This window comes from Manis pentadactyla, chromosome 7, assembly GCF_030020395.1.
Source record: "Manis pentadactyla isolate mManPen7 chromosome 7, mManPen7.hap1, whole genome shotgun sequence".
Lineage (NCBI taxonomy): Eukaryota > Metazoa > Chordata > Mammalia > Pholidota > Manidae > Manis > Manis pentadactyla.
In genome coordinates, this window is record NC_080025.1 from 33,911,898 (window position 1) to 33,939,140 (window position 27,243).

The window sequence follows — 27,243 nt, forward strand, 5'->3', positions numbered from 1 at the left end:
GCACTAAGGTAAGATGTGCTTGCCCTAAGGAAAGGTGTGTTTGCCCTAAGGTACAGTGTGCTTGCCCTGAGGTAAGATCTGTTTGCCCTAAGGCACAGTGTGTTTGACCTAAGGTACAGTGTGCTTGCACTAAGCTAAAGTGTGTTTGCCCTAGGGTACAGCGTGCTTGCCCTAAGGTGAGGTGTGCTTGCCCTAAGGTACAGTATGCATGCACTGAGGTAAGGTGTGCTTGCACTAAGGAAAGGTGTGTTTGCCCTAAGGTACAGTATGCTTGCCCTAAGGAAAGGTGTGTTTGCCCTAAGTGTGCTTGCCCTAAGATAAGGTGTGCTTGCCCTAAGGTACAGTATGCTTGCACTAAGGTAAGGTGTGCTTGCCCTAAGGTAAGGTGTGCTTGCCCTAAGGTACAGTGTGCTTGCACTAAGGTAAGGTGTGTTTGCCCTAAGGTAAGGTGTGCTTGCCCTAAGGTACAGTATGTTTGCACTAAGGTAAGGTGTGCTTGCACTAAGGAAAGATGTGCTTGCCCTAAGGTACAGTGTGCTTGCACTAAGGTAAGGTGTGTTTGCCCTAAGGTAAGGTGTGCTTGCCCTAAGGTACAGTATGTTTGCACTAAGGTAAGGTGTGCTTGCACTAAGGAAAGGTGTGCTTGCCCTAAGGTAAGGTGTGTTTGTCCTAAGGTAAGGTATGCTTGCCCTGAAAGACTGCTCAGGGAAGGACCGCAGGACCTGGAAGAACAGGGGTATGTATGATTGGCTATTGTCTTTGTGTCACGGGAATTGCAAGTAACTGACAATATGAATAAAACAAGAAGAGAAATATTGTTCAAAAAAAAGAAATTAGTAGGTTACAACTCTCCCAAATTGAGATGCTGAAATAATGAACCAATATCCTACGGCCTTTTCTCTTGGCTCACCAGTCAGGTGCCCGTAGTTGCATGTAGGCAGGACAGGGTGGGTGGGTGGACTTTGGAGGCCTGTGTGTATTCCAGACACTCGACCAGGTGGAGGGATGAGGAGACAAGTGCAGCTGCAGTGCCTGCCCTCACCGAGAGTAGATTTGCTCGTACAGAGGGAGAAGCTGCAGCGGAAAGAGAGACCAGGGGCCGTGGGGCACAAGAAGGGGTCCCCAGGGCAGGATGCTTGAGCGGAAGCTGAGTGGGCGTTTGCTGTGCAGTCCAGGGTTTCTGAGTGTGTCGAGGTCTCTGAAAGAAAAAAACGGAAGCAAGAGTGGGTGCTCAAACCTGAGGGTATTCCTTCCATGTCAGAACTTTGTAAAAGGTGGCATTCCACATCCTCCAGCAGAGAATGGATGTTCAGTGCGTGGCTTTAGGACAACCCACCGAGCATGGCAGAAAAAATTCAATCCTTACTTCACAAAATCCTCAAATACACTCTGGTACATTAAACATCTAAATGCAATTAATATGATGTAAGAATATTGGGAGAAAATATGAGGTGCTATTTCTTAAATATTAGGTGTTGTCTTTATGAAGTTCCTTCCATCCCAGGATTGGAAACCATTAATTCTAGTTGGCCCTGAAGATGGTACTATGAGTGATTTTTATTTCCTTCTTTTGAATTCTATTTTATAAATTTTTATAGAGTTACCATGTGTCTTATGTTTTGTTTACAAACTCAATGAAAGGTTCTTTTGGCTTTTGCAATTTAAACATTTATTAGTTTGTAAGTGATACATGGCTATCATAAGATGTAAAACAATATAGAATACAATAAGGAATAAATTACTTAAAAATTAACTCCTGACGCTGCCTTCCCCAAATTAACCATTTTGAACATTAATTGAATACCATTCTAGATATCTTTTACTGTATATATGCAGGTAGAATAACTTGCTAGCTAGAACTAATTTAATACAACATGAGATATGTGATCTATTCTATTTCTAAATAAAGAATTAAATCTTACCTTTCTTAAATTTATAGAATGGCATCTGAAGTATCACAGAAGCAATTGCTGATCTTTAAGAAAATGTTTATCTGCTATTAGAGATACTAGTTCATAAGAGATTCCTCTAAAGTTAAAAAAGTGATTTTGCTCATCAGAAAAGGTTGGAATTATTATGTATTTTTTACTACCTATTTTAATTTTAAACTGGATTAATTGAAAAGTTACAATGAGGAGAGGAAACTAGCATGGTTACACTTTGTCTCTTTTGAGCCATCCTCCAATTTTTGTTAGCCATCTGTTATTTTCACCTCATCAGGGTTCTAGGTCTTTACATTGTCTTAGAACCGCAGTTCTGTGTTTAAGTGGGGGCTTCGTGTATTCATGGCAGTTCTCTGGCAGGAGTCCCTTCATTCCTGAGACCTTCGTTGGCTAGGTTTCATGGTCAGGAAATCTTTTCAAGCAGAGTCATGAGTGCTTGAGAATGGAATGTCCAGCTATTGTCCTTAGAGTTTAAGGGTAACTTGGCTGAAACGTCTTGGGACCAAGTTTCTTTCCTAAGGATTTTCTTCTGGCATCTGATGATGCCGTGGAGAAGCATTAGGATAACTTTATTTTCTCTGTCCTGAAAATAACTGACTTGCGCCTTCTTTGGTCTTGAACCCTGATGACTTAATCTGGGTAGGTCTCCTCTCAGTGTCTTTCTGAGCATTTCCTGTAATTCAACTTCCTTTTTTGTTTTGTGGATTCCTTCATTTCAGGGAAATTGTTTTTGGTCTTAATTTTGAGCGCTTGCCCTGCTCCACTGGTTGGGTTCCCTGCCTCGCAGACACAGCTGTGTGTGTCACAGGTCCCGGCATTTATCAGCTTCTCCCTGTTAGAGCCTTAGGCTGTTACCTGCTTTCACGTAAGCATTTCCTTTATGTGAGGAATTTGATTTCCATATCTATCTGTTCTCTACCTCACTATTTTTAATTTATTACTTCTGTTTGTTTTTGCTGTCAACTTACTTTCTGAGCCTGGAATATGCTGGTTAATCTGTGGCTTTTATCATTTCCTCTTTGTACTTTTTAAAATTGAATTAAGATTTTTATTAAGAAAGTGTGAAATGTTTGTAAGACATTTTCTTCTGATTTACATTTTCTTTCATCTGAGAATTGTTTAATCCCTCCTTCTTATTTAAATGATAATCGTGCTGGATACAGTATCCTTGGTTCGAGGCCCTTCTGTTTCATTGCATTAAATATATCATGCCATTCTCTTCTGGCCTGTAGGGTTTCTGTTGAGAAGTCTGATGTTAGCCTGATGGGTTTTCCTTTGTAGGTGACCTTTTTTTTCTCTTTAGCTGCCTTTAATACTCTGTCCTTGTCTTTGATCTTTGCCATTTTAATTATTATGTGTCTTGGTGTTGCCCTCCTTGGGTCCCTTGTCATGGGAGTTCTGTGTGCTTCTGTGGTCTGAGAGGCCATTTTCTCCCCTAGTTTGGGGAAGTTTTCAGCAATTATTTCTTCAAAGACACTTTCTATCCCTTTTTGTCTCTCTCCTTCTTCTGGTACTCCTATGATGGGAATATTGTTCCTTTTGGATTGGTCACACAGTTCTCTTAATATTCTTTCATTTCTGGAGATCCTTTTATCTCTCTCTGCGTCAGCTTCTCTGAGTTCCTGTTCTCTGATTTCTAGTCCATTAATGGTCTCTTGCATCTTGTCCATTCTGCTTTGAAATCCTTCCAGAGATTGTTTTATTTCTGTATTCTCCCTCCTTAGTTCTTGCATATTTCTCTGCAAGTCCATCAGCATGGTTATGACTTTTGTTTTGAATTCTTTTTCAGGAAGATTGGTTAAATCTTTCTCCCCAGATTCCTTCTCAGGGGAGGATGTGGAGGATGTCTGGGTTAGTCTGGTCTGGATCAAACTTTTTTGCCTTTTCATGTTGATAGATGCAGTGGAGTGCTATTGTCTCGTCTGTCAGCTGGGAGAGCCAAGACCCTTTCCACTTGCTCCTGGCCTTTCTTTCCTGGGACAACGGCGACCCCTAGCGGCTGTGTTGGGTAGTTGCGCATAGACTGGGTCTGTTTCTTACCCGGCCGGTATGGAGGAAGCTCCCTTGCTGTGGGCGTGGCCAGCCTCGGGCTGCTGCTCTGCTATGGCGGGCGCCCCTTCGCGAGGCGCTGGGTTCTCTCGGGTGTGGATGTAGCCTGGCTGTTGTCCTGTATCTTCTGGTCTCTCTTTTCGGGAGAGTTGTATTTGTTGTATTTTCAAAAGTATATATGTTTTGGGGAGGAGATTCCCACTGTCCTACTCATGCCGCCATCTTGGCTCCCTACATTTTCTTTCAGACTAAGTTCTTCATTTGCTTTGTGAACACTGTTGCTTTCTTAATTCCTTCTCTTTCTTGCTTTCATTTTGTTGTTCCTGACCTGGGGCTGCCTTGATGTCTCTCCTCTTCTCTGTGCCCGGCCCACGCAGGGCCACCTGGACTGTCCGTTCGCTCCCATGTCAGAGGTTGGGTTCTCCTTGGCTTCCTCCCTTGCTGGTGGGGGACTGTGTGTGGACTACTCCTGGCTCCGTTTTAAGGACTGGGTGTCACTGTTCTATTCATATAATCATGGTCTGAGAGAATGGGTGGAGAGAGGAAGAACCCCCTAGAGGCTTTGTGTGCCCTCCCTGGAGGGCCCCAGCTCCTGGGGCTCTTGGAGCCCCGGGGTGCTGTTCCAGGAGGCGTTGGCTCTGGCTGCCTCACTGCAGGCGGAGCTTTGCCCCCCAGGGGCCGATCGCTGCGCACTGAAGCTGGGCCTCCGCTGAGGCAGAGCCGCACATCAGAGACTCGCCCACTTGCTTACCTACTTCATCTCAGCCAGCCGTTGTGGTGAGGAGCTCTCGCCCATCCCTCGTTGGCAAAGGGGGAAGAGGTGGGTCTGGGCACTCCGCTTAATGGGGGTGCATCCAAGATGCTTCACCTGCCTGTTAGCATCTCCTACCCTCCCACCCTGCCCTTGGGAAGCACCTGACTAAATGTGATGGCCTTTTGGCCTTTGATTCTGCCAAGTCCACCTTTGGCGCAGGCGCCAGTTCACAGAGCCTGGCTAAGATAGTCCCACCCTCCTCCTCTCCTTCCTCTGCGACGTGGGGAGACCAGTTGGTCCCCTGCCACCCCTCTGTGCTGGGGTCCCGCAGTGGGGGTCGGGCAGCCTCTCCCTGACTGGCGGCCTCTCCACCTCCTCTCCTGCAGGTGCGGTGGGAGTGGGAGCCTCATGAGGCTGAAACAGAACCCTCCGTTTCTTTCCAGGGCCTCTCCTTTGGGATGTTTCAGATGGAAGATTATGTCCCCTTTATGGGTCACTTACTGGTGGCAACACTTGGCCGTTTTTCACCATTTTTGGCACATGGTTTGTGATGATCACTGTTTTAGACTAATTTATTTAAAACATTCTCCTTCTGGTGCATCTCCTTTAAAATGGAAACATCCTTTACTCGGATGCCATTTGGCTGATCAGTCTTCTGCAGGTTGTCCAAGGGCCTCAGTATCTTCTATAACCAAAGGACTGGCCCCGATGGGACCCTCATAGCTCAGACACTGGTTACTATGGTTTTGGGGACTTCTTCCCCTTCAGCATCACTTTGCTAGTTATTCACCTAGAAAAGACCCGAATGGCTAAGAATTATAACTCATGTGCCTTTTTGGACAGAAGAAATAGATGAAGAACATGGAATTCCCAAGAGGGAGCAGGCCTGGCCACAGGACACAGAGTGGCCCCTGGGAATCCGGGTCTGAGAGACTGGCTCACTTGGGGCCATGGCCTGGCATGGGGTACAGTCTGCAGGAACCAGAGACCAAGCTGTCATGCTCCAGGAGTGTGTCAGGGGGGCCTGCTGACAAAATTGATTCCTGCATGCATGGAGTACCTGGACTGAGATTATAATCATCTCAACTAACCCTAAAAATTATTTGTGTTTACAAAATAATACAAATTTAATAAAACCATTTTCATAAAACTCAGTGGGCAAACATTCAGTAACAATGTGGAATGTGGAATGGTGGCCAGGATACCTGGAAGCTGGGGCTAAGAGAAACAACTGCAACTTGTCAAAAACTCTACCTCTGAGCTTCCTGGCAAACAAGGGGAAAAGGGAAAAACAAAAACTAGTTTACTGCAGCCCTCAGGGAAAAGAAGGCTGCTGTTTACTGGGGAGACAAGCCTTTTCCTTAGCACTAGACCCTAAAAGCCTTTATGTAAGAGGCAGTGAGCATTACCTGTGCAATGTTCCTAGGATTTACAAGAAATTATGAAGCTAAAGCTTCAGCGCTGTCATCTCCCTGACTAGGAGCCCCAGTGCCCCAGGTGGGAGCAGCGTGGATGGCCGTGATCTGGTGTTGCAGGGCCTCTGGGGGGCCCGTGTGCTCAGTGACGCCCTCCTTCTTGAAGATGAGATGGCTTTTCACTCTCCTTCCCTGGCTGACATCCTCGTGATTTTGCCTTTGAAACTGTCCTCACGTTTGCTTTCTGGCTGCTTTGTTCCCTTGGCTTCTGAAAAATAGGTTTGTTACTTCCCTGTGTCCTTCATTGGGGGTAGCGGGAAGAACCTCACAATAGCCGAGCTCTGGAGACTCTTTGTGTCTTTATCTCTGAGCCTCTCCCAGAAAAAATGGATTTTTATGGAAATGACTTTTTATGATTTTCAAAAATCCCAATTCATTCCAAGTTTGCTTGATTTTATTTTGACTGCTTCCAGCTGGACTGAAAACCCTTTCTCATGTTGCTCTGATTCTCCTCAGATTTTGCTGTTATTTTTGGTTTAATCTTCTGCTTTCTTTTCTTCTCTGGACTCTTTTCTCATCCCTCTCAGGACATTTTAAGGCAGCACCAGGGACATCTTTGACTTGAATTTCCTTTAGCAATTTTTAAAATCCTTTTTCTGCCTTGATCCATTAAGATATTTCTGGACATTTCTGGATTCTTTTAAAACAATAATGATAGACTCTCTGAGACTGAAATGAGCCTGAATATAGGCTAAGCTGGTGTGATTTGCAGTGTAACAGAAAGGCCTCAGGTCATCAAAGGTGGGAGCGCGATGGAGACAGACCTCTGGCCTTCGTGTTTATCAAAAGAGAAACGGCTGTCATGCTCACAGTGTAGCTCTGTCACCTCCTCACACCCCCTACCGCTCCCACGGGCCCTTCTTCCCTTCACACAGTGTTACACCCAGGAAGGTTTTATGGCTAATATGTTTGAGAAACACTAATTGACATCATTCACCTTATTTGGAAAATGGAATTGGTTTCTTATTTCATCTGAGCCATAGATTATGTAGACATCCACCCAAGAGAGGAAAACAGTCAGTTGGACAATGATCTCGTTTGCTGTTGTGAAATGGGCAACCAGGAGAGGAGGTCCTGACTGCCTGGTTAAAGGCAAAACCAGCCCCATTTCCCAACACTGATCAGCCTGCTCGAGTAACAGAATAGAGGGATTGTGTATGTATTCCGCTTGAGCTGGGGGCTGGGATTGACATGGGGGAGGAGACCCCAACATCAACCAAGCCAAAAGAAGACTATTATATTTTAAAGCCAGATCCCAGAAGGCCTCAGATCGCTCCCATCCCTCTTTAGGCAGTACCAGGTCCTCATTTCCACCCACTTTGTGGCTCGGCAGTTTTCTTCCTGTGTCACAGCCTACTACTGTAGGTGGAGTTTGGAGGCTGACGAGCTATTGTGTATTATTTCATTTGCACAGGACATAATAATTCAAGCCTAAATAGATTTTCTTTTCATACTTGATGTATTTGAGTAGAAAATTGACTTAGAGAAGAAAAGTGACATGATTTCCTTGCCTCTGTGCCTCTCAGCCATGCCAGCCCTCTCTCTGCCCATGTGCCTGTGGAGCCTGCTCATCGGGCAGGGCTCAGCTTCCGGCTTCCTGCATCTTCCTCTCCATCACCCCTTAGGAATCAGCCACTCTCCCCTCCACATCCTTGCGCACGCGGCCTCCGGGCTGTTACTGCAGTTCATCAGGGCCTCCTTGCAGACGGCTCTTTGACTGGCCTTTCCTTCCAATGCACCGCAAAGTCCCAGAGGCGGGGAGGGTGGCCAGTTGTCCCTGTTGGCCTAGGACTGTGGATTTTCCTGGGATGTGGACTTTCAGTGCTAAATCTCGGAGAAACCCAAGCAAACCTGGTGGCCACTCCCACTGCAGGGACCATAAAGGATTGTTCTTTCAGAATCTTCTTGCAGCAAGAATAATGCATCACACCGCATCATTACTCAATTAATGTATGTTAGTAAATCTGTGTTTCTGTAGGCCACTCAGCCTGAGGCATACACACAGTACCCCTAACTATATAAGAAGCACAGCTTTCCTGCCCCTCTCTCACTTTCGATGGCGCAAGGTCCAATCTCCTGTACCTTGCCCATCCTCCCAGGAAGCCTCAGGAATGCGTCCCACAGCTCAGCCCTGCTGACTGCCCCGATGCAGACTCACACTGCTTCTGACAGCAGCTGGAGTTGTCGGCGCACCCCGGTGGGCACAGACTGCAGGCACTGCACGCGCACCTGGCCCAACTGCCGTGCCGGCTCTGCCATATCAGTCCCCATAGGTCTTGCCTTAGCACCCAGCGCCCCTCACAGTTTTGTGTTTTGGAAAGAAAGCCTTTTAGTTTCTTGCAGCTTTGTCTCTCCCTAGGCGTCACCATGCATCATGGGGCCTACCTGGGGCAGGACAGACCCCAGACCCCGGGGTGTGCATCGTTTCACTGTCACACATGCCTCTGATGATTCAGGTGTCACTGTGCCCGAGTCTTGCTTAAGACTGTGGCTCTGGGCCAGGGGATGATTTTGCATCCTCTGCCCTGGGATGCTAGGAGAGGTCCGGGACATTCTGGGTCTGTGCAGCTGGGGTGGGGGCTGGGAGCGGTCCCAGCATCCGGTGGGTAGGGGCCAGGTGTGCTGTTGTGCGCCTTGCAGTACCCAGGATGGCCACAGCACAGGATTGTCTGGTCCAAACTGTCGCCAGTGCTGAGCAGGGCTCAGTCCCACTTCAGGATGAGTTCTCTCCCTCAGAGGACGTCGCCTCCTCCAAACAGGCCTCCAGTCAGCCTGCCCCCTGTCCACCAGCCTGCCTGGTCCTGTCTGACTCATCCCATCAGGAGCCCAGGTTGGACAAGTTGAAATCACCCACAGCCAGTTCACATTCAGAGTTTTGTTCAGGTTTCTAACGTCCTCCTCCTGGCCCTGCAGAGTCCCTCAGCTCTGTCTGTGATAGTCCCGTACAGGAGAAACAAAGCTGTGAGCTTTTCCGGCACGTCCTTCCTCCTACCAAGGCCACCAGGGGTCGGCGGATGCCTGGCTGGTACTTAGGAAACCTGCACAGCATGCCTAGCCACCCCACAGCCTGGGCAGCTGCTGGAGCTCATTTCCCGACCTGTCCACTGAGGGTGTGAATGGGGGCCTCCTCTGCAGTGCAGCTGTGCGGATTTGTGATGGACCTCAGACGGGGCCATGCTTTTGGCCTCTTGGGAAATAAAGACATAGGTGTGTAAGCAACTGTGATAAATGTTTTCTGACCGAAAATATATCTTAATTGGTCTCTGTGCTCTGTGTTACAATATCCTGGGGGAGAGGAAACTGCTGTTTTCCAGAAAAAAAAGTCCTAAAGAGACACGGTCCTTGTGAAATAGAAACAGAATTTTTAGGCTTCCAGGTTAAGATGGAAGAAGGACCAAATAGGATGTGGAGCTAGTAATGCAAAGCAGCCATGATATAAGAGCTTGCCCAAAGGTGTCTTAAGAAGTTGGGTTCCTTGAAATTCATTCTGAAGGTTTTGCTATAATGCTACTGTGGTTGTTAAGATATGTGCTGTCAGGGGTGCATAAACCAGCTCAAGAGATCCAGGTGGTAGCAAATAATTACACCTAAACAGGTGTCTCCATGTACACAGTCACCCACATGCACTCTCTGTCACACACATCCTTCCAGGGGTGGGGTCTACTGAGAACTGTTTAGAAAACACAAGAATTGCAAGATCGTTCAGAGAAGGTGGAGACTGTGTTTCCAGGTACCATGCTCTTTCTCTCCCAGAGCATTTGTTCACTGCATTATCAATAGTGTCAGTCATACACAGTAGATGGAGAGCTTGCAGGGGCAGAAATCTCTTGCTCATTTTTTAAGATGCCCTAATGGAGCATCAGGCACATGGCATGCCGTTTATTTGTTTAGTTACTGTTTGTTGAATGAATAAAGGAAGGCAGAAATGAATAAATGGAAGAGAACCCTGGAGGTGGGTGTCAGAACAAACCCTGCATTGCCTTTTGGGGAAGCCTCAGCTGGCGAATGAAGAATAAATGTCCAGTGTATTTCTGTTTTATCCTTGAAAACAGGAAGTGCTTTGAATGGATTTTAAAATGCTGGCAAAGATGTTGCTAGAAAAACGAGAGTGCTTTTGTTCAAGCACAGCGGGCAGCCCTCTCCTGATCCGGGATGGACATCTTCCAGCTGCATACACAATTTTAAAGCTTGGGTTTTCGGGGGCTTGGTGCTGGGAGTCTGCCTTTATTCCACCCTGGCAAAGGAAGTTAAATGTCATCTGGCAGGTTTGCAAAGGATTCTTTTGTGTACAGGGAATTTCGTTGTCGGTAGTTGGTGATTCTGTCTGCAGGGACCGGGCTGGGAGGGAGCTCACAGTTTTGAAGCACGTGGTTGCACCCAGCCCTCTGATCCCGGTCCCTTGCCTGCTTTTGAGACCTCCACCATTAGACCAGGCTTCACGGGCAGCTCTTCCTGTCTTCAACAGGCAAGAAGCAATTCTGAGAAGCAAGCCTGGGACCAGGGTGAGCCCTGGTGGTAGACTCTTCCCAGATGCGTCTTCCAACTAGAATTCCCTTCTTCCTCCTCTTTACCTCCACCCCGTCTGTCCTTTAAGTCCCCAGCGGTTCCAGCCCACAGTTTTTGCCATGCTTTCTGATTCTGCATACTTTTGGTTAGTACCACGGGGTGTCATTATATTACTTGAGCTCATTTTTTATTTCTCAGAAAAGTTTTTTGAGAGCAGGAACCATATCCTCTATTTCTTTGGGTTTCTCCCAGAAACACCAGGTAGACAGTCACTCCTTCTTGATGTCATAAAAAGCATTGACTAGATTAGGACTCAGGGATTTCTGGAAAGCTATGATGTGGAATGTTATTTGGGGGTTAAGGATAAAAACTAACACAGAGACAAAAGGAATAAAGTGGAAGGGTGTGTAGAATACCAAATGTCACACAGTATCACCCCACCAGTAGAATCTGTCATTAGCTTGCTTCCAGAAAACTCCTGTTAAAATTCTGCAGACATATACATATATATATACACGTGTACATGTATACATAAGCACATAGTTATATATGCACTTATATGCACATGTCTACATGTACATTTGCACAGGTATTACACACATATATGAAGTCAACCCTCAGCAGAGGCTCTCACCAGCTTAGCTCGGGGTTACCATTGAGAGAATAGGACATGGGCAGGTTACAGATAAGCTGTGGTGGGGAAGGCAGGTCGAGACCAGTCCAGAGCCAGAGGCCTGGCTCTCCGACCTTGGAGACAGGTGCCTAAAACTCCATCACAGAGAGGGGAAGTGGGGCCGCAGTGAGGGGCACTGGGTCTGCTTGGGAGGGTGAGACACAGCAGCTGTGCTTTGGCCTTGCCATCACGCTGTGACACTGAGGCATCTGGAGCCCTGCCTGGCACAATGTCTTTACCTCTGTAGACTGTTTGTGTCTGGTGCACACAAGGAAAGTCAACAAGGATGCTAGTCTTACCCCCTTTGGACTTGAGCTTCCTCACCTGCCCATGGAATTGGTGTCTTCTGTACTTCATAGACTTGTTTCAGCAAAGAAGTAAGGGCCAGTGCCCTTCCCATGCCACTGGACAGCCCGGGGGGCAAGGCCTGTGGCAGATGGGACCCACACCTCTTGCATCTGAGTTTTCTGACCCGATCTGTATGTTCAAATTTCACTGTTTTCTTGGTAAGGTAAATGCAACAATACATAATTGTGAAGCCAGTGAGAAATGCCCAGGTCCCCATCTCTGCTTTCCCGGCAGTTCACTTACTTTAAGACTTGTTTGCACTTCACCAAATAGGCATTTGTTTGGGCGTTGCTTATTAATGTGAAAACAGGCCCAAACAGACATGTGTTTTGTTTTCTAGGGAGATGTGCATTCAACAGGATGGGAGAATCCATCTCACCATTGTTTACTTTGGGAAGGAAGAAATGAACGAGGTCAAAGGGATACTTGAAAACACGTCCAGGTAAGTGCGATGTGCACCTGTAATAAGGAAGCATGGCAACGCTCAGGAGCACACCTCCCGGCTGGGCCTTCTGCTATAGTTTTATTTTCCCTAACACGGGCGAACAGGGAGGCTGGATGGCTGCTGGTCCTGTGTGTAGCTTCCCAGGGAAGCAGCAAGGGTGGGAACACGGGCTTCTCTGGGCTTCTGCATGGCTGGCTGTCAGCCCTCAGCACCACGGAGGGGAACTCGGTAAGGTCGTGGAGGGGGAATTCCGGAGTGTGGAGCTGTGCAGGGAGCTCCTGCTCAGCCACAGCCCGGAAGCTGAGAGACTGTCCCTGCACAAGTCCCGCCCACTTGGCCAATGGCCTCGCCCTTCTGATTTTCATCCAGGATGCACTTTGAGAGATTAGGGGGAGGCCCAAAGGGATGGCTGGGGCACAATCCGTGATTAAACGTATTCAGATGGGCAGAAATTATTAATATTATTATTTCTTAAAGGTATGATTGATATACACTCTTATGAAGGTTTCACATGAAAAAACAATGTGGTTACTGCATTTACCCATATTATCAAGTTCCCACCCATACCCCAATGCAGTCACTGTCCATCAGTGCAGCAAGTGGCCAGAGATCCACTACATCCCTTCTCTGTGATACACTGTTCTCCCCGTGATCCCCCACACCATGTGTACTGAACATAATACCCCTCAATCCCCTTCTCCCTCCCTCCCCACCCCTCGCCTTTGGTAACCACAAGTTCATTCGTGGAGTCTGTGAGTCTGCTGCCATTTTGTTCCTTCAGTTTTGCTTAATTGTTAGACTCCACAAATGAGGGAAATCATTTGGCATTTGTCTTTCTCCACCTGACTTATTTCACTGAGCATAATGTCCTCCAGCTCCATCCATGTTGTTGCAAATGGTAGGATTTGTTTCTTTCTTATGGCTGAATAATATTCCATTGTGTATATGTACCACATCTTCTTTATCCATTCATCTCCTGATGGACACTTAGGTTGCTTCCATATCTTGGCTATTGTAAAAAGTGCTGTGATAAACATAGGAGTACATATGTCTTTTTGAATCTGAGAAGTTGTAGTCTTTGGGTAAATTCCAAGGAGTGGGATTCTGGGGTCAAATGGTATTTCTTTTATAGTTTTTTGAGGAACCTCCATATTGCTTTCCACAATGGTTGAACTAGCTTACATTCCCACCAGCAGTGTAGGAGGGTTCCCCTTTCTCTGCATCCTCACCAGCATTTGTTGTTCTTAGTCTTTTTGATGCTGGCCATCCTTATTGATATGAGGTGATATCTCATTGTGGTTTTAATTTCCATTTCCCTGATGTGGAGCGTCTTCTCATGTGTCTGTTAGCCATCTGAATTTCTTCTTTGGAGAACTGTCCCTTCATATTCTCTGCCCATTTGTTAATCGGGTTATTTGCTTTTTGGGTGTTGATGTGTGTAAGTTCTTTATATATTTTGGATGTTAACCCCTTGTCGGATATGTCATTTACAAATATATTCTCCCATACTGTAGGAAGCCTTTTTGTTCTGTTGATGATGTCCTTTGCCGTACAAAAACGTTTTAGTTTGATGTAGTCCCATGAGTTCATTTTTGCTTTTGTTTCCCTTTCTTGAGGAGATGGGTTCAGGAAGAAGTTGCTCATGCTTATATTCAGGAGATGATTGCCTATGCTGTCTTCTAAGAGTTTTATGGTTTCATGACTTACATTCAAGTCTTTAATCCATTTCGAGTTTACTTTTTTGTATGGGGTTAAACAATAATCCAGTTTCATTCTCTTGCATGTACCTGTCCAGTTTTGCCAACACCATCTGTTGAAGAGGCTGTCATTTCCCCATTGTATGTCCATGGCTCCTTTATCATATATTAATTGACCTTATACGGTTGGGCTTATATCAGGGCTCTTTAGTCTGTTCCATTGGTCTATGGGTCTGTTCTTGTGCCAGTACCAAATTGTCTTGATTATTGTGGCTTTGTAGTAGAGCTTGGAGTTGGGGAGCATAATTCCCCCTGCTTTATTCTTCCTTCTCAGAATTGCTTTGGCTATTCAAGGTCTTTTGTGGTTCCATATGAATTTTAGGACAATTTTCTCTAGTTTGTTGAAGAATGCCGTTGGCATTTTGATAGGAATTGCATTGAATCTATAGATTGCTTTAGGTAGGATGGCCATTTTGACAATATTAATTTTTCCTATCCATGAGCATGGGATGTGATTCCATTTATTGGTATCTTCTTTAATTTCCCTCATGAGTGTCTTGTACTTTTCAGAGTATAGGTCTTTCACTTCCTTGGTTAGGTTTATTCCTAGGTATTTTATTCTTTTTGATGCAATTGTGAATGGAATTGTTTTCATGATTTCTCTCTCTTCTAGTTCATTGTTAGTGTATAGGAATGCCACAGATTTCTGTGTATTAATTTTGTATCCTGCAACTTTACTGAATTCAGATATTAGATCTAGTAGTCTTGGAGTGGAGTCTTTAGCGTTATGTACAATATCATGTCATCTGCAAACAGGGACAGTTTAACTCCTTCCTTGCCAACCTGGATGCCTTTTCTTTCTCTGTGTTGTCTGATTGCCATGGCTAGGGCCTCCAGTACTATGTTGAATAACAGTGGGGAGAGTGGGCATCCCTGTCTTGTTCCCGATCTTAAAGGAAAAGCTTTCAGCTTCTCGCTGTTCAGTGTGATGTTGGCTGTGGGTTTGTCATATATGGCCTTTATTATGTTGAGGTCCTTGCCCTCTATACCCATTTTATTGAGAGTTTTTATCACGAATGGATTTTGAATTTTGTCAAATGCTTTTTCAGCATCTATGGAGATGATCATGTGGTTTTTGTCCTTCTTTTTATTGATGTGGTGGATGATGTTGATGGATTTTCAAATGTTGTACTATCCTTGCATCCCTGTAATAAATCCTACTTGATCATGATGGATGATCTTTTTGATGTATTTTTGAATTCAGTTTGATAATATTTTGTTGAGTATTTTTGCATCTATGTTCATCAAGGATATTGGTCTGTAATTTTCTTTTTTGTGGTGTCTTTGCCTGGTTTTGGTATTAGAGTGATGTTGGCCTCATAGAATGAGTTTGGAAGTATTTCCTCCTCTTCTATTTTTTGGAAAACTTTGAGGAGAATGGGTATTCGGTCTTCACTAAATGTTTGATAAAATTCAGTGGTGAAGCCATCTGGTCCAGGAGTTTTGTTCTTAGGTAGTTTTTTGATTACCAGTTCAATTTCATTGCTGGTAATTAGTCTGTTCAGATTTTCTGTTTCTTCCTTGGTCAGCCTTGGAAGGTTGTATTTTTCTGGAAAGTTGTCCATTTCTTCTAGGTTATCCAGTTTGTTAGCATATAATTTTTCATAGTATTTGCTCATAATTCTTTGTATTTCTGTGGTGTCCATAGTGATTTTTCCTTTCTCATTTCTGATTCTGTTTATCTGTGTAGACTCTCTTTTTTTCTTGATAAGTCTGGCTAGGGATTTATCTATTTTGTTTATTTCTCGAAGAGCCAGCTCCTGCTTTCATTGATTCTTTCTATTGTTTTATTCTTCTCAATTTTATTTATTTCTGCTCTTATCTTTATTATGTCCCTCCTTCTACTGACTTTGGGCCTCATTTGTTGTTCTTTTTCTAGTTTCATTAATTGTGAGGTTAGACTGCTTGTATGGGATTGTTCTTCTTTCTTGAGGTAGGCCTGTGTTGTAATATACATTCCTCTTAGCACAGCCTTGGCTGCATCCCACAGATTTTGTGGTGTTGAATTGTTGTTGACATTTGTCTCCATATATTGCTTGATCTGTTTTTATTTGGTAATTGATCCATTGGTTATTTAGGAGCATGTTGTGAACCCTCCATGTGTTTGTGGGATTTTTCATTTTCTTTGCATAATTTATTTCTAGTTTCATACCTTTGTGATCTGAGAAACTGGTTGGTACAATTTCAATCTTTTTGAATTTACTGAGGCTCTTTTTGTGGCCTAGTATATGATCTATTCTTAAAAATGTTCCATGTGCACTAGAGAAGAATGTGTATTCTTTTGCTTTTGGCTGTAGAGTTCTGTAGATGCCTGTTAGGTCCATCTGTTCTGTTGTGTTGTTCAGTGCCTCTGTCTCCTTACTTCTCTTCTGTCTGGTTGATCTGTCCTTCAGAGTGAGTGGTGTGTTGAAGTCTCCTAGAATGAATGCATTACATTCTATTTCTCCTTTTAATTCTGTTAGTGTTTGTTTCACATATGTGGGTGCTCCTGTGTTGGGAACACAGATATTTATAATGGTTTTTTCTTCTTGTTGGATTGACCCCTTTATCATTATGTAATGCCCTTCTTTGTCTCTTGTTACTTTCTTTGTTTTGAAGTCTATTTTGTCTGATACAAGTACTGCAACTCCTGCTTTTTTCTCTCTGTTAGTTGCATGAAATATCTTTTTCCATCCCTTCACTTTTAGTCTGTGTATGTCTTTGGGTTTAAAGTGAGTCTCTTGTAGGCAGTGTATAGATGGGTCTTGTTTTTTTATCCATTCAGTGTCTCTATGTCTTTTGATTTGTGCATTCAGTCCATTTACATCTAGGGTGATTATCGATAGGTATGTACTTGTTGCTATTGTAGGCTTTAGATTTGTGGTTACCAAAAGTTCAAGGTTAATTTCCTTACTATCTAAGAGTCTAACTTAACTCACTTAATATTCTGTTACAAACATAATCTAAAGGTTCTTTTCTTTTTCTCCTCCTTTTTCTTCCTCCTCCATTCTTTATATATTAGGTATCATATTCTGTATTCTTTGTCTATCCCTTGATTGACTTTGGGGATAGTTAATTTAATTTTGCATTTGCTTAGTAATTAGCTGTTCTACTTTCTTACTGTGGTTTTATTACCTCTGGTGACAGCTATTCAACCTTAGGAACACTTCCATCTATAGCAGTCCCTCCAAAATAGACTGTAGAGATGGTTTGTGGGAGGTAAATTCTCTCAGCTTTTGCTTATCTGGAACTTGTTTGATCCCTTCTTCAAATTTAAATCATAATCTTGCCAGATAAAGTAATCTTGGTTCCAGGCCCTTCTGCTTCATGGCATTAAATACATCATGCCACTCCCTTCTGGCCTGTAAGGTTTCTGCTGAGAAGTCTGATGTTAGCCTGATGGGCTTTCCTTTGTATGTGATCTTATTTCTGTCTCTGGCTACTTTTAATAGTCTGTCCTTATCCTTGATCTTTCCCATTTTAATTATTATATGTCTTGGTGTTGTCTTCCTTGGGTCCCTTGTGTTGGGAGATCTGTGCATCTCCATGGCCTGAGAGACTATGTCCTTCCCTAGATTGGGGAAGTTTTCAGCAACTACCTCCTCAAAGACACTTTCTATCCCTTTCTCTCTCTCTTCTTCTTTGGTATCCCTATAATGTGAATATTGTTCTGTTTGGATTGGTCACACAGTTCTCTCAATATTCTTTCATTCTTAGAGATCCTTTTTTCTCTCTGTGCCTCAGCTTCTTTGTATTCCTCTTCTCTAGTTTCTATTTCATTTATTGTCTCCTCCACTGTATCCAACCTGCTTTTAATACCCTCCATTGTGCTCTTCAACTATTGGATCTCTGACCTGATTTCATTCCTGAGTTCTTGGATATCTTTCCGTACCTCCATTAGCATGTTGATGATTTTTATTTTGAACTCCCTTTCAGGAAGAGTCATAATGTCGATGTCATTTAAATCTTTCTCCAGAGTTATATTAATTTTACTCTGGACAAGGTTCCTTTGGCGTTTCATGTTTGTATATGGCGCCCTCTAGTGTCCAGAAGCTCTATTCTGGAGCCGCTCAGCCCCTGAAGCAGTGTCGGGGGATGCAAGGGAGCGGTACTGGTGCCTGGGGGTAGGAAAGAGCTGTTCCCCGCCTCCTGGCTCCTGTGCCTGTCTCCACTGCCTGAGCCAGTGGACCGAGCACACAGGTATAAGCTTTTGTCCCAGAGCAGCCGGATATGGATCCCTGCTTTCCATATGTGGCTGGAATCTCAGTCCCTCCAGGAATTCTGCCTGTATTAGCTTTCCAACCCCATAATCACGTGAGTATTAGGAAGGCACCATGAAATGTAGGTTTGTGCTCTCAGCGCAGATCTCCGGAGCTAGGTATTCAGCAGTCCCAGGCCTCTACTCCCTCCCCGCTCAGTTTCTCTTTCTCCCGCTGGTGAGCTGGGGTGGGGGAAGGGCTTGGGTCCCGCCGGGACATGGATTTGGTACATTACCCTGTTCCATGAGGTCTGCTCTTTTCTCCAGGTGTGTGCAGTCTGGTGCAGTTCTCTTTCCTGTTGCTCTTTCAGGATTAGTTGCACTAGTTTTCTAATTGTATACGGTTTTAGGAGGAAGCCTCTGTCTCTCCTCTCATGCCGCTATCTTTAATCCACATCAGGCAGAAATTATTTGACCAAAAACTTCAGAGTCAGGGTTATATATTTATAACTCATTAATCAGTTACATGAAGGAATAAATGCATTCAAAAGAGGCAGAGATGGGTTTTTCCTGACCAAAATTATAAAACAAGGATTCATTTAGTAAATGAATGTCTGTGGCATTTTCTCCTAGTGAGGAATCTGGAATGGCAGTGCTGCCCCACCCTCCGGCTCGCCCTGGAGGGTTAGCGGGGCTTCAGGGGACTAACTGGGGTGGGGGGCTTTTTCACAAATGAAGCTACAGCATGGTCAGTAGTGTTCAGTGGCAGAAATAGCCTGAGTAGGTCCCTGTGCCTAAAGGGAACCAGGGCCTCTGTTTCCAGCTCCTGGTAAACAGCAAGAGGACAAGATTCCAAGACTGAGTGCACTTCTGTGTTTATTTTCATGCTTTGTTACTAGTTTTGGGTCAATGGGCACAAGATCACAATGCTAATTATAATTACTCAAACTTTGTGAAGACAAATTTTGTCCACTACTTGTTTTTGTAAATAAAATTTCATTGGAATGCAGGTGCATCCACTTGTTTGCCTGTAATTCATGGCCACTTTCATGCTACAGCTGCAGAGTGGAGCAGTTGTGACAGAGACCGTGTGACTCGCAGAGTCTGGGCTCTTTACTATGTGGTCCTTTATGGTGGAAGTTTGCTGACCTCTGTTCTAAAGCAATAAGGACTTAGGAGTTTAAGACTAGTGTAGGTTAAAGCCATGGCCCCTGTTGGAGGGAGATCAAAGAGAATACAATAATTGAAGATCCTACATGGAAGTGAAATAGAAATTTCTCGACTCCAGTGCACTGTAGTATCCTTTAATTTCTGCTTAGGAATCACAGCTGTGAATTATTACAATCCTTGTTCTATGTCCAGTTGATAGGTTTTAAAATCTCTGAGTATCCATCCCTGGGCACAGGTCTTTTTAAAAACTTCCTAGATGATTCTAACATGTGGTGTCTGAGAAAGCAGTGGTCCCAGGGGCTGCCCACGAGAGGCCTGAGTGAAGCCAGCTGTCCTATTCTGAGGTTTTCATAAGTAGCTATTCAGGTGACTCTCAGGTGCAGCCAGAACTGAGAACCCCAGCCCTGTTGGGTCTGACACCTTCTGAGCACATCAAAGGATGACCAGACATTTACCAATAGATACATAACCAAACTTACACGAGTCAGGTATGTGGGAGGCCAGTTTAGATGTTGTTAGGGGAGTACGCTTTCTACTGATGAAATGCTTATGGACTCTTATTATCAAGCATTCTTCATATCCAATTACCTGGCAAGTGGAATTCTCCATCAGAAGGTTGCTTGGTGAAATAGGCTCTGAACAAGAGAAGTAAAATCATGGGATTGGCATGGATGGTTTGCTTAAAATTTTGGAAGATTTTCAAAGGTTAATCCTCTCATAACAGAGAACCTCGTGCTAGAGGCTGAGGCAATCAGTGCCCTAAAGCGGGGCTACGGGAGCTTTGGCGACACCTATTGGACCCCGTTTTTCTGTGTCGATGCCCTCATTCTGTTAGCTGCGGGTGTCTGCAGGGTTGATGTCTTGCCCCCCCCCCCCCCGCAGTGTTGCTTTGTCACACCACCTCTCCTGAAATGTCCCACCGGCAGCTGGCGTGAGCTGACTTCATGTTGCCGCCCTGCCGCTCCACCTTCCTGGTGACCCTTCCTGATGACCTGTTGCCCTCGCCTGGTACCTAGACTGTCTCTCCTTTCTGACCTTGACTTGATGACTTACTGCCCCAGCCAAACTGGGGACAGGGTTTGCCCCTTTGTCTTTACTTGCGTTATTGTCTCCTTCTTGGCATTCCCCCACCCCCCTCCACTTCGGGGAACCCCCACCCTTCCATCCCCACCTGAGTCCCCTCCCCTGGAGCTTTCCCTGACCTCCTGACTTCTCCTTTCTGAACTCTGACCATACTCCCCTTCAGCATCTCTTCTATTTGGCATTGGACATATGATATGGCTAGTTACAGTTCTTCCCACTGCCCTGAGTAGATCATAAGGTGCTTACTAAGTGGTAGCACATCACATGCCTCTTGGTCACTCCAGCACTTAGCATTGAGCCTTCTGAGAAAATGCTCAATGTTGGTTGATCAAGAGAATGATAGTACCAGGTACTTAGTAAATTTGTGTACTTAGTAATCTATATGAACACTTATATAAGAAGCCTCATTTAAATATTTTCATCATTCTTTTAGATGGTAAAACTTTTGTTCAAACATATCTTATCTTTGAATAATATTAGCCATTACTACTTAATGAATTATCTTATTTAATACTCACAGCAACCTTAGGGGATAGATGCTGTTGTGAGCCCATTTCTAGATGATGAATCTGAGGCTTAGAGAGGCTGCCATCCCTGACACCTGGGAGAGCCAGTGGCCAAGCCTCATTTGTTCACTTCGAGGACTCATGCTCTTAGCATTGAGTCAGACTTTCACTCCAGCATACTCCCTTCAAAACCCATAATTGTGAGTTGAAAATAATAAGATTTGAAATCAGTCTAAATGAAATTTATTTCATTTGGATAGCAGTACTGTTATTAAACTCTTCTAAATCCAGCTAAATGTATATGTGTTAAGAATATCTTTTAAAAATCTACTTTAATGACTAGTGTGCAGTGTTTTTTCTTTCTCTCTAGGTTTTTGTTTACTCAATTGAGCTTAACATTTCAGTTGATTGTTATAGATCAGTGTTTTGCAAACTGCAATTTGTGGTTCATTTAGAGGGTTGTGAAATAGATTTAGTGGGTTATGTCCAGTGTTCTTAAAAAATTGAAATAGAATAGGATAGAAGATGTCAGAGTGCATCAGAGGTAGTGAGGAAAAATATTGCTTCATGAAATTTTACTGTGTGTGTGTGTGTGTGTGTGTGTGCGTGTGTGTGTGTACTGTGTCCTGATGTATACTATATTCCTTTCTATGGGTTGTGGTCAAAAATCCTTAAAATTCATTGCCATAGATATACAGTACAAATTGGTTCTCAGTGTCTGGTTCTTATGTCACAGAGTTTTCCATATTAAGTTTCAGTTAGTCTCAGATTAAATGACTAGCTCAGTGGTTCTAAAATATACATGTGCATTGGAATAACCCGTGGTACTTTTTAAAATGCAGATTCCTAGAATCCAGCCCCAGAAATTCTGTCAGTAGGTGAAGGTTGGGAACCAACACTTAGAATGCATTTCACGTGTGATGTTGATATGGTGGTCCATGGCCCATACCATCAGAAATGATGGTCTAGATAGACATTTGCTTGGAGCTATGCATTATGAATTTTTTTTTTTAGATAATTATTTTTTATTGACGGGTAGTTGACACACAGTATTACATTAGTTTAAGTTGTACAACACAGTGGATTCAACATTTATATACATGATTGCATTATGAATTTTTTAAAAATTGGAACTGGTAGATGTAGTGTGAGTTGAAGTTTACTATTGTGACTCCATCTTTGTCCAGTGAAGAGGACACGAAAGCATCTTTCAGAGGAATTATCCAGATCAAAGTGCTAGCAATGAGATACCACCTTGGTCTTGCAAGTATGTGACGGAAGAGAGAGCTAGTTGTGTTTTCAGGGTCCAGCCATGGCCTGTGTCAGCATTTCATGTCTCTTTGAAGGGATTTGTTTGACATGTACCCTCAGGAAGATTTTATCAGGACGTATGAGAAGAAAATTGGGGGGAGAAATATTGCTCTGTTTTGTTTTTGAAATTTGAGCAGAATTGTTGCCTTATATTACTTTTTTTCTTAAACAAGAAATGCTTGGATAATCCCATCTGCTAAAATGAAAGAATCCATACAGTGAAGCACCCTGGGAAGCACCTCACAGGTTAAGGCAGCATCTCAGACCAGTGGCATCTCACCTGGCATTGGCCAGAGAAGTTGCTAAGCGGGATTTTGCTCTGTGTGCCAGCTCTTTATGGAGACATGCCTGTATTTTTAGGCATTCTAAATTGTTCTTTGGGTTATTCAAATATGGCCTATAAGTTATAGTATTGTAACAATGATAAATTCACTGAGTGTGATTATTGTTATAATGTGACAAAGGAGAGTGTCCTGGTTTGGGGGGAGATACTTATCTTTGAGGGTAAAGTTGTCCTGATGTCTGCAACTAATTCCCAAATTGTTCTGAGGAAGACAGAAGAAGGCAGGAAGGAAATAAAGAAAAAGTTAACCCTTGGTGAGTCTAGGTGAAGGGTATGTGGGTTTTTATACTATTCTTACATTTCCAAAGGTTTAAAATTTTTCCGAATAAAAATATTTGGAAAATACATTATGAGAAGAATTAAATGACATTAAGCTCATACAATGGAATATAATGTAACAGTTGAAAGAAAGGCAATGTCAGCAAATGGTGAAATAAAGTCCTCCTCAAACACTCTTCTCCATAAAAGCAGTGAGAAAATTGTTAAAAATGGTCAGAATCAGCTATCTAAGAACTCTGTAAATTAAAGCTTGCAATACTCTACAAAGTGTTTATTCAAGAAAAATGACTAAATCTTGGTGTGAGCAGGATGCTTTGCGGAGCTCCCACCTGCCTTACCCCCAGGCCCCTCGGCTCTTCAGCAGCCCTGAAGCCCGACCACCCATAAACATAGCAACAGCCACAACCTGGCAGCCACCAGGGGCCACAGTGGGGCTGGGGAGAAGTTGATGTTTTAAGACTTTTTAAAATAAGTTCTTCCAAATTAAGTTCATCTCAAACACTAGGCTCAGTGTTCTCTGCACTCTGCTGGTTGGGAGATTTTTTATTACTGGTTCAATCTCTTTAGTCATTATTGGTCTATTCCGATTTTCTATTTCTTCATGATTCAGTCTTGATAAATTGTATGTTTCTAGGAATTTGTCCATTTCCTCTAAGTTATCTAATTTGGTGGCATATCGTTTTTCATAGTAGTATCTTATACTTTGTGCTATAGGTTGTAATGTCTCCTCTTTCATGTATAATTTCATTAATCCGATCATCTCTCTTATTTTCTTAAGTAGTCTAGTTAAAAGTTTGTCCATTTGTTTATTGCTTCAAAAGAAAATTGCTGAAACAGAGTTGTATAAGCAGGCTCATATAAGCTCAGAATCTGGAAAATTCTAAGTTGTTGAAAGTGCCTGCTATGGAAAACTGGCCGAGGCTATGTTTAGTTTTAAATTCTTTTCTCTATTCAGATGCCTTCAGTACGTAGAACTCACAAGTGATTTCAATATTTAGGGCTGTTAGATTTAAAATTTTTAATTACACCTTGAATGTAATACTGTTTATTTTTTTTGAAGGGCTATTGTGGGAAATGTCACATTAAGAAAATCGCCTTGCAATGGCGGGAAGAAGTCTGTATGAGAGTAAATCTTATTAGACAGCAAGATCTCTTACCACTTTTAATCCCACAATTCTGGGAACTGCAATTCAATTAGAGAAATTAAATCTCCAGTAGAAACAGTAGCTTTCTCAGGTCATTGTAACCTCCGTCAGAATGATTACATATGACCGGGAGGGGTCCCCACGCACCAGGTTTATTGTGTAAAAGAAAGAACTTGAATAAGAAACTCAAGAGTTTGATCTGTTGATAATGTAATTCAAGAAGAAATAATTATGAGTAATTATGTGGCCTTTTGGAGCCGCACATCTGACCTGTAATAGGAAATCACAGAGTGCAGAGTGTACCGCCTCCAACTGCCAGGAAGGAAGCACATTTCTGACCAGGCCATCACTTCAGGCATGCCATTAAAGATTACATTCCTTTGTATGGGTAAATTAAATATTTTGAACCAAAGGGCACCTTATTTTCCTCAGCTCTCTTTTTTCCTGTTATTTACCTATTTGTTATCTTCTTACAAGCTTGGGTTTGTGCCTGTTGTTTGGAATCTGTTGGTTGGAGACTCTTTCTGATGTGGGAGGGGGCTCATGAAGGGTGGGGGCTCCTCCAGTGCCCACCTGAGGGCAGAAGGAGGCATCGGGGCAGTGCCACCCCCCCCCCCCCCACAGGGACAGACCCAAGGTGCACCTCAGTGTTTTCCATCGATTACTCTCTTGATTCAGCCAGTGTTTATTGGTCTGCAGTATATGGCAATCACAGTCCACACAGCAGCCCCTCCCCGCCATGGGGTCAGAGTATGTGTGGCACCAGCAGCCTCTGCTCCTCTGCTTCCCTGGCCCCCCGAGCCTGCACAGACCCCCCGGGTGCTGCTTACTGCACAGGCCAGACCATCTCTGAAGATGGATAGGCAGCCCTCCAAGAGTGTAGAGCCTGCTAGGTTGGCGAGTGCATGTGTGTCCAAGCCAAGGCAACGGGGAAGCACCAGGCTTAGGACAACAGAGGCAAGACTGGGCAGCACCCTGGAGCCCGGAGAGGGCACTTCAGTTTGCACCGTGGCGTGAGTGCTGTGGCATGGGCTTGACATGGGCCGTGAAGAGTGAGGGATTTTCACTGCAGCAGATGGAGAAAGTGGTCCAGGGGGGGACCACTGAGCAGAAAGAAGAGGCCCCAGCCATGCGCATGCCATCAGCAACCATCTTCTGGCTGGTCACTGTCAGGGGGGTGGTCATGGACAGAGGCCAAAATGGAGTCCCTGCCTGTGAACCTCTATGGTCTGCATTTTGGGGTTGTAGCCTTGTGGCTATTATGCACATTCCCAACCCAACTGCCAGACGCTACTGGGGCAAATCAGTGTTTTGCATTGAAACGTGTCCTTGCCTGTGTGTGACTTTGCTGCCTCTGAATACCCTGCTTCATGCACTGTTGAGCAGGAGGCATTCTGGCCTAGAGAGCAAGCCCCCTGCCTGACGAGCAGTGTTTCTGAAGGAAGGTATGGGGTGTCTTGAGGAAAGGGGCCTGGCTATCTTGCAGAAGCCAAGTTCTCCTCATCATGTTGCGTCCTGTGTTCTGGAGCTGGTGCCGCTGAGTCTGCGATGAGAAGAGGGTTTCCCTCTGACAGTGTATTTCTCTGTCTGTTCTGGAAAAGAGGGGAATGAAGTTCTGATTCTTTTTCTCATGTTTTCAGCTCAGTTGTCTGTCTTAGCAGAGAACACTTGCTAATTATCAGAGGCCCTTCCTGATGGCAAGAGAGAGGAGGAATTCTTCCATACCCTGGCTGCTCATGGGAAGGGCTGGGGTGGAGGGGCCAGGAGGGGGGATGGGGACCTCCATCCATCTGCAGATGACTCAGCTGAGTAGTGACCTGGTGGCCACGCTGGGGACCAAGGTGGATGGCAGAGTTCACCCTGGGCCTTTTCAGTGCCCATGACTGGCTGACGGTGCTTCCCAGGCCAGCGATGACTGTCCCCACCCTGCCTCTGCACGCTCCTGCCCAGCTTCCTGATGAGCCCTCTGTGCGGTGCTGTCACATATGCACGCTGCCAGGCCAGCAGTGACGACGCTTGTCTCCTGCTGCCCAGGCTGGTCAGGGTGTGTGTGGGGAAGCTGGGCAGAGCTGGGGGGTGGTCTCTGCGGGTGTAGGAGTACGGGAGGCAGAGGCTGCTGGTGCCACATATGCACTGGCCCCAAGGGGTGGAGGGGCTGCTGTGTGGACCATGGGGGGACAGAGTGGGTGCCATGTCCTGCAGCTCACTGTGTGGCCTGCGGACACTCTGCATATTCAGGCTGGGTAGTGCCACACATGTACCACGACCACCTCATCTTGAAGAGAGGTTGTGTGAAGAGAAGGAAGCAGATCACCATTTGCATTAGGCCATCTAGAGGGTCCCTTGCATCAGTTTTCCTGAATTCTCTTTCTCTAGGGGAACACACTGAAGTCTAGAAGTTGATGTTTTAAGACTTTTTAAGAAAAGTTATTTCAAATTAAGTTCATCTCAAGCACTAGGCTCAGTGTTCTCTCCACCCGTGTGCCCGTGACTGAGAGGTAAGCCAGCCCCCCCCTCCCCTGCTGCAGCTCTACCAGGTCTGGGGGACCCTGGGACCGAACAACCTCGACTGACCGGTGCACTGAGCAAGTGCCCCCACCGCATTACCACCCTCCCCCTCCAGATCTGTAGCACTCATCTGTCTCTCTACCATTCACCCAATGATTAATCACCAAGAGGCTTGTCATACCTTTAACAGTGTTACCTCATCTCTAATGATGCTTTATACTCTTTTTTAAGTGTTCAACATGACTTAAATTTTGTAAATATTTGGTACATCTGCACAAATGGACAGTAGCTGTTCAAGGAGGAAAATCTGGCAGTTCTTTTAATGCCGCATGTTAAGGAACTACATTCCTCTTCCCTTGGTGAAAGCTGCTTGCTGTTGTTCAAATAGAAAGCATTTTTATATTTGAACTGTCTAATGATAGACCCTGGAGAACTGCTGGGAGGAGGCGCCTGCATAGGAGTCATGAGGAAGGCCTGCATATGGCTAACAGAGATCCCGCAGTCATGGAGGGTCCCATAGAGTACGGACCTTGGGAAATGAACTGAGACCCACTGGCTGAGAGAGAAAGACGGGCGCATGACGGGGGATGGATCCTCTGAGGTGTGGCTGGAGAGCCCCTTAGATGAGCAGGTGATGACCCAGGTGTCCCCCAGGAGAATGCTCCGGAAACCAACCAAACAGGGCAGGGAGAAGTGGGTTGGGCCCACCTCCCAGGAGCTGGGCTGTAGAAACCTCCAGGGGCCGTGATGTTGTCCTGGGTGCGGGTCACA

General features: G+C 44.8%; 1 protein-coding gene across 10 annotated transcripts in view; it reads left to right on the plus strand.

The window, feature by feature from the left end:
- The window catches only part of CSGALNACT1 (chondroitin sulfate N-acetylgalactosaminyltransferase 1), a 350,833-nt gene that overhangs the window by 309,865 nt on the left and 13,725 nt on the right, over positions 1-27,243 (plus strand). For all 10 annotated transcript variants that reach the window (XM_057505244.1, XM_057505246.1, XM_057505249.1 and 7 more), the window contains one exon: positions 12,089-12,190. In XM_057505244.1, the coding sequence (XP_057361227.1) occupies positions 12,089-12,190 (102 nt within the window). The remainder of the gene's footprint in view (positions 1-12,088; positions 12,191-27,243) is intronic.